We start from the raw sequence: 15282 nt of genomic DNA, 5'->3' as shown, positions 1-15282 counted from the left end.
TCCTCTATATACACGAAAACTATCCTACGATGTAAGGCAACTCACCCATCAGCCGTATATCTGACGTCGATCTGATTCTCGTAAGGGGAATCGACGCTCCTCGAAAGGAATTCCGCCTCTCTGGAGATCCTTCTGAAAGGATTTGCTGCGGAATGTCTCTTCATCCGATTTGAAGGCAGAGTCCTGTAATATCCTTCGCACATTTGTGTTCGGCAGGGGACTTTCGGAAGGCCGAAGTCGATGGGGTATCCCTCAGGGTCCACGATGCATCTGCAACAACAGATAAAAGGAGTTTAGAATGGGGTGGTAGACTGGCGTCGATAATTTTTGAAACAAAAAAAAACAGTAGTAAGAAACCCACCAGAAAAGGAGATAGATATGTTACAAATGAAATAGAAAATAAATTACGGGCGATCTGAGTTCGGGAAGTGGAAGGGGGTGAGTTTTTAAGGGTAAAAAATGGTTTATCTCAATTTTCGGCAAAACCACAAGTCCTATGGAAAAAAATTGAATGGGAAAGTTGTAGGTAATAAAAAGACCTCCAACTTTTGTATCCACAATTTTTTCATAAAACCTCAAAATTTATGTGGAAAATTCCAATAAGGTTTTTGGTTTTGTTTGTAAAAAAAAAATTTCCCTACGAAATTTGGTGAAAACTTACCCAAAAACACTGTTATTTATTTGATTTGAAATATTAATTTTTTCTCCTTATTTTGAGTTAATATCAAAAAAGCACCCTAATTTTCAATTGAAAATTTTCGCACCAAAGTATCAGTTCTTTTCAAAAAGTCGGTGCGCTTTTTGTTCGCTGAAATCGCTACTTTCTGATGATGTAAAGAAATATACATTACTCTAGTAAATGCTCTCAGAATTTTTTTTTTAACATTATGTACAATGTCATCAAAAAATGTGATTGCTGCAATTTCATCCAGTTGATTATCCAATTTTATCATTTGATTCTAATTACATTCATATCATAGAAAATTTCATAAAACATGTAGATCTATGGAACGCCGTTTTACTTTTTATTGTCACAAATATTCACTCCTCAATTTATTCAACTAACAATTTATTTGTTTGAATTTGATTGATTCATGCATTTTTTCGACACATTAAAAACGATTCTAATTCAAATCATTTCAAAGGAATATTAATAAAAAGTAAAATGGCGTGGCACGCCGTTTTATTTTCTATTGGTATTTTGTAAAAAGGAATTGTTTTGATTGTTGCTTTTAGGTGATACATGAATTAAATTGATTGTTGATGATTTTTATTCGGCGCTGCGGTCGGACGGAATATTGTGTTATTTATTATTATCAACAATCGTTTTGATTCATGTAACTATAATTATCAACTGACAATTTTATTTTAGTTTCACAGAAATTTTAGTAAATTATTCGATAGTTACTAAAAAAGTATATATGACAAACATTTACTTCCAGAAATTTCAAACAATGAATCTATATTATAACTGTTCGCAACTTTTCATCAAACAAATCAATTCATGTAACATTGCATATCAAGTGTCATTTAAAATAGAACCAATTTTGCGAACAATCGTTTTTAATGTGTCGAACAAATGCATGAATCAATTAAATTCAAACAAATAAATTGTTAGTTGAATAAATTGAGGAAAGAATATTTCTGACAATAAAAAGTAAAACGGCGTTCCATATAGATCGTACCGTTGAATTCAGATACTTGATTCTGATTACGTTATGAATTAAAATACATTCAAAAATGTTGATCTTGTTATTTATAAATACCTTATTTTGAATTTTAATCACGTATCCAATAGGTTTTGGCTCTTTGATGACTTTTCTTCATCGTTAGATTCGACAAACGTTTCCAATTCTAGTTGATCTTCGAAATCTTCAAGACCATCACCTTCTCCATCTCCAATATTATCTACAATCTGCATTGGTTCTTCATCCACAAATTCATCTGAATCATCAACTTCCTCGTAGGTTTTTTCTTCCATTTCGGAGAAATTTTCAGAACCATGACAATTTGAGCATGAATTTGTGCATTTTTAACCGTGTTTCCGACATCCACATTTCATTTATTCATTCACCAATATAGGGGTTACAAACAGATTAACAAATCCAATAGAGAACCCACTTTATAATTTTAGGTTATGTGGGCTTTGAGAAAAAAGAATGAAAATTCAAATTTTTTGTAAATTACATTGGACAATCGAAGAATAACATAATTCTTGTAAGAGTGACAGAGACTACAGAAATGGTCACAACTTATCGAGAAATTTTTTTTCATCCTGCGTTTGAAACAGTCCAAAGAGATTTCAAAATATTGAATATCATTGCAAATTTCGTTAAAAGTTTTAAGCATTCTATAAAGTGGTGAATTTTGAGCAGCATTTGTCATTGTGCAAGTTGACTTAAAGAATTCTGTACGCTTCAACGTTCTTCTACATTCCATAGGCATAATATTGTATTGGCTCATAATGGGACTGTAATCGCTATTCGTAATTGGAAAATTTAATTCGTGACTAACGTGACGAAGAAGTTTGTTTTGAACTCTCTCAATACGATCTATATTTATGTATACTGAGGATTCCAAACAAACGACGCAAAGCAAAGCCTATTATGTACATATGCATAATATAAATTGAGGAGAGGTTTTGCCGTTCTGAAATTTTAACAGTTTATTTTGAGGAATCCAATAATACTATTACATTCATTGACGGTTTTTTCTATATGTGAATTAAATGACAACTTCGCGTCCATAATTATTCCCAAGTCTTTAACTTCTGAAACTGATTTCAGTTCGTGATTTTCAAAGTAATAGTTATTTCTGATTATATTTTTGTTTCCGGAGAATGAGATTGACACGCATTTTTGTGAATTGTGGAACAGATCATTATCATCATAGAATTTTTTGAGCCGCTTCAAATCCTCTCGAATTTCTCCGCTGGCATATGAATCCTTCACTGTGTGATAGATTTTCAAGTCATCGGCATATAGTAGAAATTTTTACTTATTGAAGCAACTAGAGATTTCATTGATGTATATAATGAAGAATAAAGGACCCAAATGGCTGCCTTGGGGAACTCCGGAGGATACCGTGAAGGGAAGTGGCGTCAATCCATTTATGGCCACCATTTGTGATCTGTTATTTAGTTCCTTTAATAAAATTTTGTGACTAATTTTTATAAGGCCGTACTGAAGTCGGTGTATACAACATCAACCTGAACCTGTTTATCCATCGAGTTTAACAAAAAATCGGTGAATCCTATTAAATTAGTTTCTATCGACCTATGGGAAACCATGCTGTTCACTGATTATGATGGCCTTGGTCGTATCAAGGATGTTATTATATATTATTTTCTCAAAAAGTTTGCCAAATACACATAATTTACTGATCGCCCTATAATTCTTTACATTGTGTCAGTCGCCGCTCTTGTAGATTGGTGAGATATGCAAAATTTTCCATTTAAAAGGAAAAATTCCATTCTGCAATGATTCATTGAAAATAGACAGCGCAGCGTGACTCACGGTCGATGGTAGGTTAGACGTTTCTGGAAAACGCAAAGCACGATTTTTCTGAAACTTTCACCTCTCACATTTCCTTACCTTTTCTATCGATCTAAAATATTTTCAGCATTGCGTCGTTGCCACTTCCATCAAAAAGTCCTAGCAACTTTTTTTTTAATGGAACACCCTATATATTAATACATTTTTGGAATCGCTCTGGTATTTTAATACTTTTTTGTTCATAATGTCCTATACCTATCTATATCTGTTTTCGAGATAAAAAATAAATTGTGCTAAATTTGGTACAAAACATAGCCTTAATTGAAATTAAGTACATCAGTACTCTCAATTCATAAAAAGTTGATATTTTGATGATAGTTTGGACAAACTCGAAATATTCAAATAACAACAATAAATCGACTGCATATCATACAGGGCGTGCTAAAATTACTATTATTTCCATTATGCATAAAAGTAGTCAGAAGTTCATTTTTTCAAATGAAACCCCCTGTATATTACCCGGTGAATTGAAAGATGGTGGAAAATGCTTCAAGATGATATATCATGTCCCTATACCTAAATCATCAAGTTTTCTCAATAAAGTCTCTTCTTCTGTAAACATTATTTTTTTTTTTAGAATTTGGATTTAGGTAGCAGTGGAATTATAAGTAATTTACAAAGAGTTATCGACGGTTTTTCGAATCAACTCCCAAAATGAATGCAAATATCGATTATTCAAACGAAGTTCTTATGAAATTATTCATTATACATATGAACAAAGTGATCAAATCATTGTCAGAACGTGTAAAAAAATCAACCAAATGTATCCTGAATTAATACCAATGAACGAGAGGAAGTTTGTAAGGTTACAAAATAATTTCTTCAACTATGGCTCAAAGTTTCCAGGGAACAACTGTACCAAAAATCAGTCATTTCTAGGAAAAACGTAGGATTTTGTGGGCTAAAACATGTGAAAGTACAGACAATAACAGAATAGGATGATTCAAAATAATAAAATTGTAAACAAAATATCACATTTTCACAATAAATGCTGAAAATGTTGTCCATTACATTCTAAACACTTTAAAAAATGTTTTTTTGTACGCGACTTGTGGTTGCTTTTTCAATTTCCTGGGGATCCAGATCTTCAATACTCCGCACTATTCACCGTCGCAATTCTTCTTTGGTAGGCACTGGAGTACTGTATACCCTTTCTTTTAAAACACCCCATAAAAAAGTCAAGTTGCGTGAGAACAGGTGATCTCGGTGGCCAATCCCACGGCCATAAACGCCAAAACCAACGATCGTCAAAGAGTTCTTCAAGTTTCCTGGAAACTTCCTGGGTGGAATGAGCTGGCGCTCCGTCCAGTTGAAACCACGAATTCCTATATTCCCCTAAAAGCAAATTTTCAAGAAAATCGGTTACAGTCGTCCTTAATATTTGGAGATATCTCTCTGCATTCAGTGTGTCTTCATAAATAAAAAAGCTAATTTTATTGTTCTTCAGAATACAGAAAACATTCAAGTCAAATTTTTCTTGAAAACCCATTTCTTTCGTAACATGAGGATTATGATCAGCCCAAAAATGTTTATTCCTTCTATTGAAAATACCATCCCTCGTAAATTTTGATTCGTCGCTCCAAATTATTTTTGATGAAAATTCCCGATCTTCCTGTGTATGAATCAAAAAGGATTCACAAAAATGCATTCTACGTTCGAAGTCTTCTGCTTTTGGAGCTTGAACTTTGGTAAATTTATACAAATGCATTCCGTGATTTTTCAAAATTCGTTGTACTGAAGCATGTGATACATCTAAATCTTTTTCTGCATTGCGAATGGAAGCTTCTGGATATGCATGAAAATATGCCAGAACGTTAACAGTATTGTCCTCATTTGAAGTAACAGGTTTTGAAACCCCCTGTATAGGGGGTTTCAAATGAAACCCCCTGAAATAATAGTAATTTTAGCACGCCCTGTATGATATGCAGTCGATTTCTTGGTGTTATTTGAATATTCCGAGTTTGTCCAAACCATCATCAAAATATCAACTTTTCATGAATTGAGAGTACTGATGTACTTAGTTAGGGCTTTGTTTTGGACCATATTTAGCACAATTTATTTTTTATCTCGAAAACAGATATAGATAGGTATAGGACATTATGAACAAAAAAGTATTAAAATACCAGAGCAATTTCAAAAATGTATTAATATACGGGGTGTTCCATTCAAAAAAATAAAGTTGCTAGGACTTTTTGATAGAAGTGGCAACGCCGCAATGCTGAAAATATTTTAGATCGATAGAACAGGTAAGGAAATGTGAGAGGTGAAATTTTTAGAGGAATCATGCTTTGCGTTTTCCAGAAACGTCTAACCTACCATCGACCGTGAGTCACGCTGTAAAGTAGAGGCGAGATAAGGTTGTTCTTGCAATGTTCAACAAAGGAAACGGGTATATCATTAGGACCTTCACATTTTTCATATCTAACGAGTCAATAGCTGTCAGTCAGTATATTCATTTATTTCGACAAATTTGACTGGGGAGATGAGGAAAGTTGGATTAAATATGTTGGTTGGATGAAGTTGTTTTCGAAATTTTTAGCGAAAGGGCTAGAAATTGTGTCCCCGGTATCTGCAGTTTCATTGTCAAGATATAATGAGCGTGGGATACAATTTGTATTTTTTCTCAAATTATTAATGAATTTCCAAAACATTCTCTAGTTCCTATTGATTTCATCTTCCATATTTTTAGAATACTCTAGAAAATCAAGGCGAATGAGTTCCTTAGAACGAGCTCGCAGGTTTTTGAATTCCAGATGGTTGATTTGGTTTTTGTACATTTCAATTTTTTTCAATATGATTTGAATAGTTTCACGTTTGAAATATATGAGAAACCCACTTTTTGTTCTTGACATACCGCAGCTGGGAAACGAAGCAAGTCGGGACACATATCTGTATGATTCTTTTTTCATGAAATATGACAAATATTCACGACCAGAAATTAACGACATCATTCAAGATACACCCTGTATATTATATACGTTTCAGTGTTTCCAGTCGTGGAACATTCTATTGCGTGGGTAGCTAATGATAACAGCAGAAAAATGCCATTCATCAAGAGCATCAAACGAAATATTCGGGAAAGTCCTCGGGCGAGTGGAAAAATCCCTCGTTATCTTCATCCCACCTTCAGTAGGCTCCATGAAAATCGCCCTCTTCATCTCACATAATTCGGGCGTAGGAAAAGTTTGGTAATTTCATTTGTTTCCATGTCGGATGAAACGGGACTGAGGAATTTACGTCAATTAGAGATGAGTGAATATGCAGATTTTTCATGACTCCAGTGAAAATACCTGAATGTTCGTTTTGTTCCTAATTTGCTTCTTTTTTCATCTAATTTGTAATTGAGATGTTCTTTTATGCTGAGTTTCTCGATTGGGATTCGCCGGAGGGTGTTTGGTTTGATAAGGATCAAGATTTCGAGTTTAATGATAATAAGGAATTTTGTTGTTTCGCATATTCTTACACCGTTGAATTCATGCTGAACTCGAGCGGAATGAGTTTATTTTCTGACGACTTTCTCAAATGATGATCGTAATTGTGTGATTGAATTTGCATGAGTGAATTTGCCAAAATAATCCAGTCATTTAAGCTTAAATTAGGTAAGAATCTCGGAATTCGAGATACCCAGCTGTAAGTCTGTAAATACTTGTATATTGACACCATAAAAGTTGTCCCAAAACCTACATATGGTAGGGTGTAAGCAACTATCAAATTTCAAGGTCAAAGGTCACAAAAATCGGTTTTTTGCGCTTTTTTTGGAAATATCTCATTTCCTATGGGTTTTTTGCTATTTGCATTCATTATCAATATTGTAGAATACAAAATTCTCTACAAATTTTGTTCATTAATATGTTAATTGAAAAATTACAAGCTGCAAATATTACTACTAAACAAGCCAGAGATGATGCGGATGTTCTTATTGTTGAAACTGCAATTGAAGAATCAAAGTCTAAAAAAACTGCAGTTATAATAGGACAAGATATTGATTTACTTGTCATTTTGATTGGGCGTACACTGTCTTACGAACAAGAAATTTTCTTTAAAAAAGTTGGGAAAGGTAATGTAAAAACGGAGATATACTCGACTAAAAGTTTTGATAATTATCCTCATTCTAAAAAACATATTTTATTTCTGCACGCATTAAGTGGCTGTGAAAAAAATCATTTTTAAAAGTTTTTGAGAAACTGACAAATTTGGATGAACTAGCTGCAGCATTTTAGGAAGAAAATTGTTCGGCCCAGAGATTATTAGAGAGTGGAACTCAAACCTTATTGGCAGTCTATAATGCTCCGAAATCTGTGAAAAGTCTCAATCATCTTCGTTATATGCATTACGTCAAGTCTACAAAACTTAATAACCCTGTGCAGCTTTCAAATATTCCACCAACAAGTGCAGCTGCTCATCAACATTTCAACCGTGTATATTATCAAGTTCAAACTTGGTTAGGACATGATTTGGAACCCCAGGTATGGGGTTGGGCAATGCGAAACGATTTTCTGGAGCCTATCATGACAATTTTACCACCTGCTCCAGAAGATTTGCTAAATACAATTTTCTGCAACTGCAAGAGTGGTTGTGGTTCGCGATGCGGATGCAGGAAAGCGGGCTTGCAATGCTCTTTAGCTTGTGGCCAATGTAATGGGCAAGCTTGTCTCAGTGCTCTACCATATCAGAGCGACATTAACGAAGATGAAACCTTTGACCCCGAAATCATGGAAGAACTTGAGACAAATGTCGTTGAAGACGATAATGAAGACCAGTTTGAAATTTACCAGCAGCCAGAAGACGACGATGAAGAGGAAGAAGATGATTAAAATTATAAATTGTAGTTTTTGTACCCTTTATTCCATTTCTTTACTTTCAATAAAAATAAATGTATTCAATGATATTTTTTAATAAAAAGATTAATTCATAATTTATTTGTTTTTTTTATCATGTAAGAAGTTATAAATATTAATTAGGTTAAAATTCAAATATAATTCCTATATTTTCATTAACAATTCTGCAATTACATGGGCAGGTAAGTGTTGTTAAATAAATTAATACTAAATAAAAAGTGGATAAGTTAGGAAAAAAAATGATAAAATATGATATAATAGTTAATAAAAATTGACAAATATTCATGATCATTGATTTATCGATAGTTCATCAACTATATATGGCGCGTTTTCAACCGGAGGCACCGGTTGACCTGAAGTGATGCTGTGACCGCGCGCTCTCCGCCCTCTATCTCGAAAACGGTTCACCGTATGAAAAATTTTTTCAAACAAAATTTGTAGAAAATTTTGTATTCTACAATATTGATAATGAATACAAATAGCAAAAAACCCATAGGAAATGAGATATTTCCAAAAAAAGCGCAAAAAACCGATTTTTGTGATCTTTGACCTTGAAATTTAATAGTTGCCTACACCCTACCATATGTAGGTTTTGAGACAACTTTCAGGGTGTCAATATACAAGTATTTACAGACTTACAGCTGGGTATCTCGAATTCTGAGGTGAACTTACTATAATGACTGGACTAAAAATCCTTTCAATTTGGAAGAATATGATTATTTCCACTCGCTGACTAATCAACCTCTTCACTATTTTGAATTGATGTCCCACAATTTTCTATAGCTCCAAGATTAGCTATATTAGTACAAATTCAATAAATATGGAATATTCATTATTGGAAATGACGTTGTTTAAAAAGATTTTTATTCAGAAAATTTTCCTTTTGCCTTTTATTCTCGTCTTAGTAAATGAAAAACAACTTCGTAAAAAGAAGAAACAGTTGACAACTATAGATGAAAACTTCTTTAGAAAAAGCGTAGATTATTTGTCAAACAATGAAGAAAAGTTAGAGAGCAAAATAAAAGAGAATAAAATATTTTTCTATTGTACGATTTACTATTTTCATTTTCAAAATATAACTTTGTGTACCATTCTGGGAATGAATAAAGCTATGAAGTTGAATCTTGCAACGAGCATAGCATAACTTTTTCCCTCTGGCAAGAAAGCACTTGTTCTTTCAGCTGAGTCTTGAGAATGGAAAATGGTCGTAAATCAGCAGAATCGCAATAAATAAAATAAAGGAAATGAAATGCACTCACCTTCCGCCGTCAAGGATCTCCGTGCTTTCCCTCAAACGCGCTATGGGAAATTGTACGGCTTTCACGAATTCCCCTTTGTAAACTTCCTGGTTTCTGTGGTCTTCGCCATCTCCCTCTCTTCTGCACCCTGCAATATAAATCCATTATGAGGAATTTCAGTCACTTGCTGAATAACTTTTCAACGTGTGCTATGAAGTGACTAGTTCAATTATTCACTGTCCGAAATAATCCAACGAAAATTGATTTCTAGAAAAACACTGAAAGATGACGATTCAGAGAGAAAAATACACCGCAACTCACTGGTAAGAAGTTTCCTGTATTGGTATAGATATGTGGATGATATCCTGGTATGTTTCACACGAACAATTGACCAAGTTCATAAATTTCATCAATTATCTCCACCCTTCTTTTACATTCACCATGGATATGAAAAAGGACGACTCTATGAATTTTTTGGACTCGACAATAACGAAAGTTAACAGTATGATTCACACACTAATAAATGTTCCCTTGTCATGTGACAATTTCAAATAAGAACTGAACATAATAAAACAAATAGCCGTCAACAATGATTTCGAAAGCAGTCTGATACATTCACAGCTAAGCTTTGAAGGAAGTTTACACAAGTCCAAGAGAAGAGAATGAAAGTTATAGAACCTTAACCCACTTAGGCCAACCCACTACGAATATTTCGAATTTTCTGCACAACAAAGGTGTAACTATTGCTTTCAAAACCAACAACAACTTAGGCATGCCCATTAAGAATAACAAAGGTGAAAGCTCAGTTTCAGAAAAATCGGAAGTGTATAAATTATCATGTGGATCAAGTCCGATGTTTTATATAGGTCAAACTGGAAGAACTTTCAAAGCCCGCATGAAGGAACACAGAAATAGTTTCCAGAATGAAAACATAAATTCTGAATATGCCACTCATTTAGTCACAGGGGGACATGAGTTCAACTATGAATTCAAGCCCCTCCATTTCCAGAAAAAAGGTTTGGAACCCAACCTGTTTGTAAGTATGGATATGAACAAATTCGAAAATTTTCAATATCTTATGAACGACCAAACTGAACTGAATAATTCGCTATTATCGAATCTGTTCATTTCAAGGTAAAAAAGTTTAAGTATATAATAAAAATGTTTATTGGCAATCTCAAAATACAAAATATGATGCATCAGACAATGAACAAGAGCAGGAGGAATTCCATTAAAACTGATTTGTTTGTGCGTGGAAGGGTTTCTGGTTCTTGTATTGTTAACAGGTGTGCTACTTGCACGGGTATAGACATTAAAAACTAATTTATGATAAAAGTGATTTTTTTCAGTGAAATCTTATAGCTAGTTTGAAACGTTATGGATACAGTAGAATGATCAAAACCTTATAACTGTGTTGGAACATTCTAGATTGATTGGTTTAATTGGTGAGTGAATTGGAAATGATAGGTGAGCTTGTTATTGACTGCTTTTGTTAACTTTCGATTTAGAAGTTAACAAGTTGAACAATGAAAGTTTTGGATATTCTCTTGATCATATTCAGTGAATAGTGCGAAGTAAGATGTATTTTGAATGTTTTAGATGTTAGGTAAGTGCAGTTTCGTGTTACCACATTTCTTTTAGTTTGAATTGTTTGGACATGTTCATTTTCTTTATGCCTTATTTCATATTTGTCATTGATTTTTTTGAGTTCAGATTTGTTTTTGTAGATGTATACGATTATTTGATGCATTCAGTTGTCTGAGGTCAAGTATACCTGTTTCTTGGAATATTATATTGAAGGAGTAGTACTTTCTTTTGTCATAGATTATTTTCAAAATTCTTTTTTGAAGGACATCCAACTGCTTCAAATGAGTTTTAACTGAACTCATTCATCAGTTAATGAATTCAGGTAGATTAATTCATTACAATGTAGGCATACTAGTAGGAAATATGTGTTTCGCGGTTTTCGTAAAAACCTTTCGTAGTGAAAATTATACACTAAAGTATATTAGTTAGTTTTATTATGGGTTTTAATCAGTTATCGGCCATAACTGGGTGATACTGCATGAAAATTCATATTGAAAAAGTAATCAATACAGTTTATTGTATGATTTTCACTATAAAGGGTATTACAAAAACCGCAATACGTGTTTCGTTATACAATAGCTTCCTCAAGCATGAAGCTATAGCTGAGGAAGCCATTGTATAGCGAAACGAGGGTCGCGGTTTTTGTAAAACCCTTTATAGTGAAAATCATACAATGAACTGTATTAATTAGTTTTTTGAGTACCGGCCATTTCTATTCAATTGCTAAAAGGTGAGATCGCGTAATTGTCTTCGAGAACGAACATGAATACTAACAATCGGACTATTTTTTTCAATTCTCTGCCAATTTTTTCACTCTGTAGTTATTTTCATTTTGTATTTTTTCATTTAAGTTTTATTTCTTGATAATATAATCGATATTTCAGCTGTCCATTCCAATTCGATTTGTTCTTTCATTGATTTCTAATCACAGTAGAATAATGCTAGATAATGGAAGTTCGAATCAGTGAAATGTGTTAAAACTTCAATAAATAACAATGCGATATCCACACTGATTCACTCAGAAAAACCTATACAATACTTAGCAAACTTTGTAGCGTCCTATCATAAATTCTTAATTAAATTTTATATATGCATAACTCACATGTGGATTTATACTATTTGTATAAGATACGGAAGCTAGCCGGTCGGTTGAAGTGGGTGGTTTGCGCTACTCAACCAATCGACCGCTGTGTGAACCGGTGGTTCGACCGCAAGGCCGGATGATCGATTTTCACTTCCTATCGTCCAACCCGTTGAAAGGTAGGATTTCGTTAGACTTTTGAGACTTGTCGTTCGTAGGGGTACGACAGGTGGTTAACGTTTTTGTCAAATAACTGTTCTAATATTGTCTGATACTTGATGAAAATCCTTATTAAAACTGATTAATACAGTTTACTGTATAATTTTCACAATAAAGGTATTGACAAAAACCGTGACACGTGTTTTTCTATACAATAGCTTTCTTAAGCTTCAGAAAGGTATGGTATAGCTGTTTTGTACCCTTTTTGTATAACTGTCATTAAAAGTGACATTTTCAATGGTTGTTAAGAGTATTAAAGGATGATGTTTATAAAGTAGCATGTTGAAAATACACGATTTTTTTCGACCAAATAGCAATAAACGAAAAATTATTACTCAATTTTGAAAAAAGTTTCGTTTTGAACAGTGAATACAATTGAATTGTGTTATAAATGTATTATACACATTAGATGCATTATAATTATTATTGTTTATGAACATTACGAAACGTACAATTAGAACAACTGCTGATATTGATACTTCGCGATATTGAAGAGCCTTGTAATGGTTGTAATGCAACGTATTTATTGAAATAGTCAATGTTTTTTTCAACAATGTAAAAAGAACGATCTATTTTCGTTTTCGTATTTGGAATTTGAACAATCGATGATTTATCCAATAATTTAATGTCTTCTGTTGATAAATGGCATAACTCTTCACGCCGGCAGGCCCCGATATTACAAAAAAATTAGCAACTTTTATTATCAAATATATTTCATCTAACGCCTCATTTATGAACCTTTGGACTTGTTCAAACGTAAGAGTTTTTGATTTTTTGGGCCTATAAATTTCATTTTTCCGCTTCAAGAATGCTCTTACATTGAAATATTTGCTTGTATTAACACCATTTTTAACGAAGGCACTCAACTTCATCATTCAAAACTTGCTTCCCAATGATTTGAAATCTCTGAAACAAGTAAAAAAGAATAATTAAAAAAGAATAGTTGAAAATAACAAGTATATTAAGCAACAATAAACCTACAAGTAAAAATATAATAATTGAATAATTATTTCACTATCATTTCATTTCAGGTTTATTGTTGCTTAATATAATTGTTATTTTCAACTATTCTTTTTTAATTATTCTTTTTTACTTGCTTCCCAATGTTGACAATTTCCATATTTCTCTTCTAGACAGGCTAACAAGACGGTTTCGCTGAAATTTCCTTCCCCGTTTTTAAGTCTATACTAGCTAAGAAAATTAGAATACGCGATTATTTATTTATTTATTTATTGATCATCCGTTTGACATGTAAATGATTTGTCCAGCAATGAAGAACACATGAAAACGCAGTGTCCGTATCAATATAAAAACACTCTAAAATTAACACATAATATAAAATACAATACAAAAGAAAACTTTTTGAGATATTAAAAATTCATCTAGGTTATAAAAACAACTATCATTCTGTTTCAGATTTCAAGTAAATTCATTAATTTTATTGAGCTCCTCAATGTCTTTTGGTAACTTATTTAAGATATTTGGGTCCATCACATAAGGTGAATTAGAAGTAACCTTATATTTACAATACTGTATGTGAAAGTTATATTTTTGACGAGTATTCCTACTATGCATGATTTCATTGGTGATGAATTTATGTTTGTTTTTTTAGACAAAAATTGACAATTCGAATATATACATGCTGATAAGAGTAGAAATGTTGAATTTTCTAAATAAACTTCTGCAAGAGGCCCTTTTTGAGGCTTTGGCTATTATTCTCAAAATATACTTCTGCGCAACGAATACATTTGATATCGAAGTCGAGTTACCCCACATACATGCCATGTCTCAGTCTGGAAACTACTTGAGCATGGTATAGTGCCAAAAGTTGCTGATCTGTCAAGATATCTGTTAGGTTTCTAAAGAGATAACCTAATGAGTTAATTTCACTCTTTAAATTCGAACAGTGTTGTTTCCATGTCAAACATGCATCAATGATAGTTCCCAAAAAATTTGTCTCTTCTTTTTCCAGAATTGACATGTTCTCAATTTGAAATTGAACAGGCACGCAATGTCTTTGTCGATTGTGAAATCTAAGCAATTGTGTTTTGTTAGTATTGAGATAGAGACAATTAGCTCCGCACCAGTTTATAACAGATTACAAAGTATATTTACATTTGTCTAGAAGTGAGTTTTCATCCATGTCAGATACTATTAAAGATGTATCGTCGGCATACATTGTTGAAGAAGTATTCATAATATGTGATTCCCAATCATTTGTATATAAAAGGAACACTATAGGCCCTAATACCGATCCTTGCGGAACACCCATTGAAATATTTGAGAAATTTGAATTACATTCATCATAAGTACTCGTACTGTGGTTACTAATTGTAACATATTGTTGACTATTTTCTAAAATTGCTGAAATCCAGTAATGTGCTACGCCACGAATGCCGTATGAGTGTAACTTTGACAACAAAGCATTATGATTGACGCAATCGAATGCCCTGCTGAGACTACAAAAAATCCCAACAGGACACTCGCCTGCCTCCAAATATTCAAACAGTGTATCGAAAAAAGAAATACGTACGCGATATGCCTATTTCACTTGAGGTGACTGTCAATAATCACACCTAGATATTTGAATTCAAATGTAGATTCTATTGAAAAATCATCATAAATTTTTAAAGTAGTGAATGGTCTATAATTTTCTAATTTATATCTGTCCATTCTCTTATGGATGGGAATTACCCTTCCAAATTTGAGTATCTGTGTTGAAATTGAGTTTTATTTTGTTCGTGAAATTGCTCAACTTGCTCCGC

The 15282-nt window shown here is 33.0% G+C and overlaps 1 protein-coding gene across 1 annotated transcript in view; it reads right to left on the bottom strand.

The window, feature by feature from the left end:
- The window catches only part of LOC111510149 (uncharacterized), a 52880-nt gene that overhangs the window by 4530 nt on the left and 33068 nt on the right, over positions 1–15282 (bottom strand). Inside the window, exons 4-5 of the mRNA XM_074181470.1 lie at positions 9652–9778; positions 46–270 (exon numbers count right to left, since the gene is read on the bottom strand). Of these exons, the coding sequence (XP_074037571.1) occupies positions 46–270; positions 9652–9778 (352 nt within the window). The remainder of the gene's footprint in view (positions 1–45; positions 271–9651; positions 9779–15282) is intronic.

Source organism: Leptinotarsa decemlineata, unplaced genomic scaffold (assembly GCF_025532065.1).
Source record: "Leptinotarsa decemlineata unplaced genomic scaffold, Ldec_3_MD MMD2_tig00026314_RagTag_RagTag, whole genome shotgun sequence".
Lineage (NCBI taxonomy): Eukaryota > Metazoa > Arthropoda > Insecta > Coleoptera > Chrysomelidae > Leptinotarsa > Leptinotarsa decemlineata.
The sequence above is the reverse complement of the archived record's forward strand: the minus strand, read 5'-3'. Positions and strand labels throughout refer to the sequence as shown.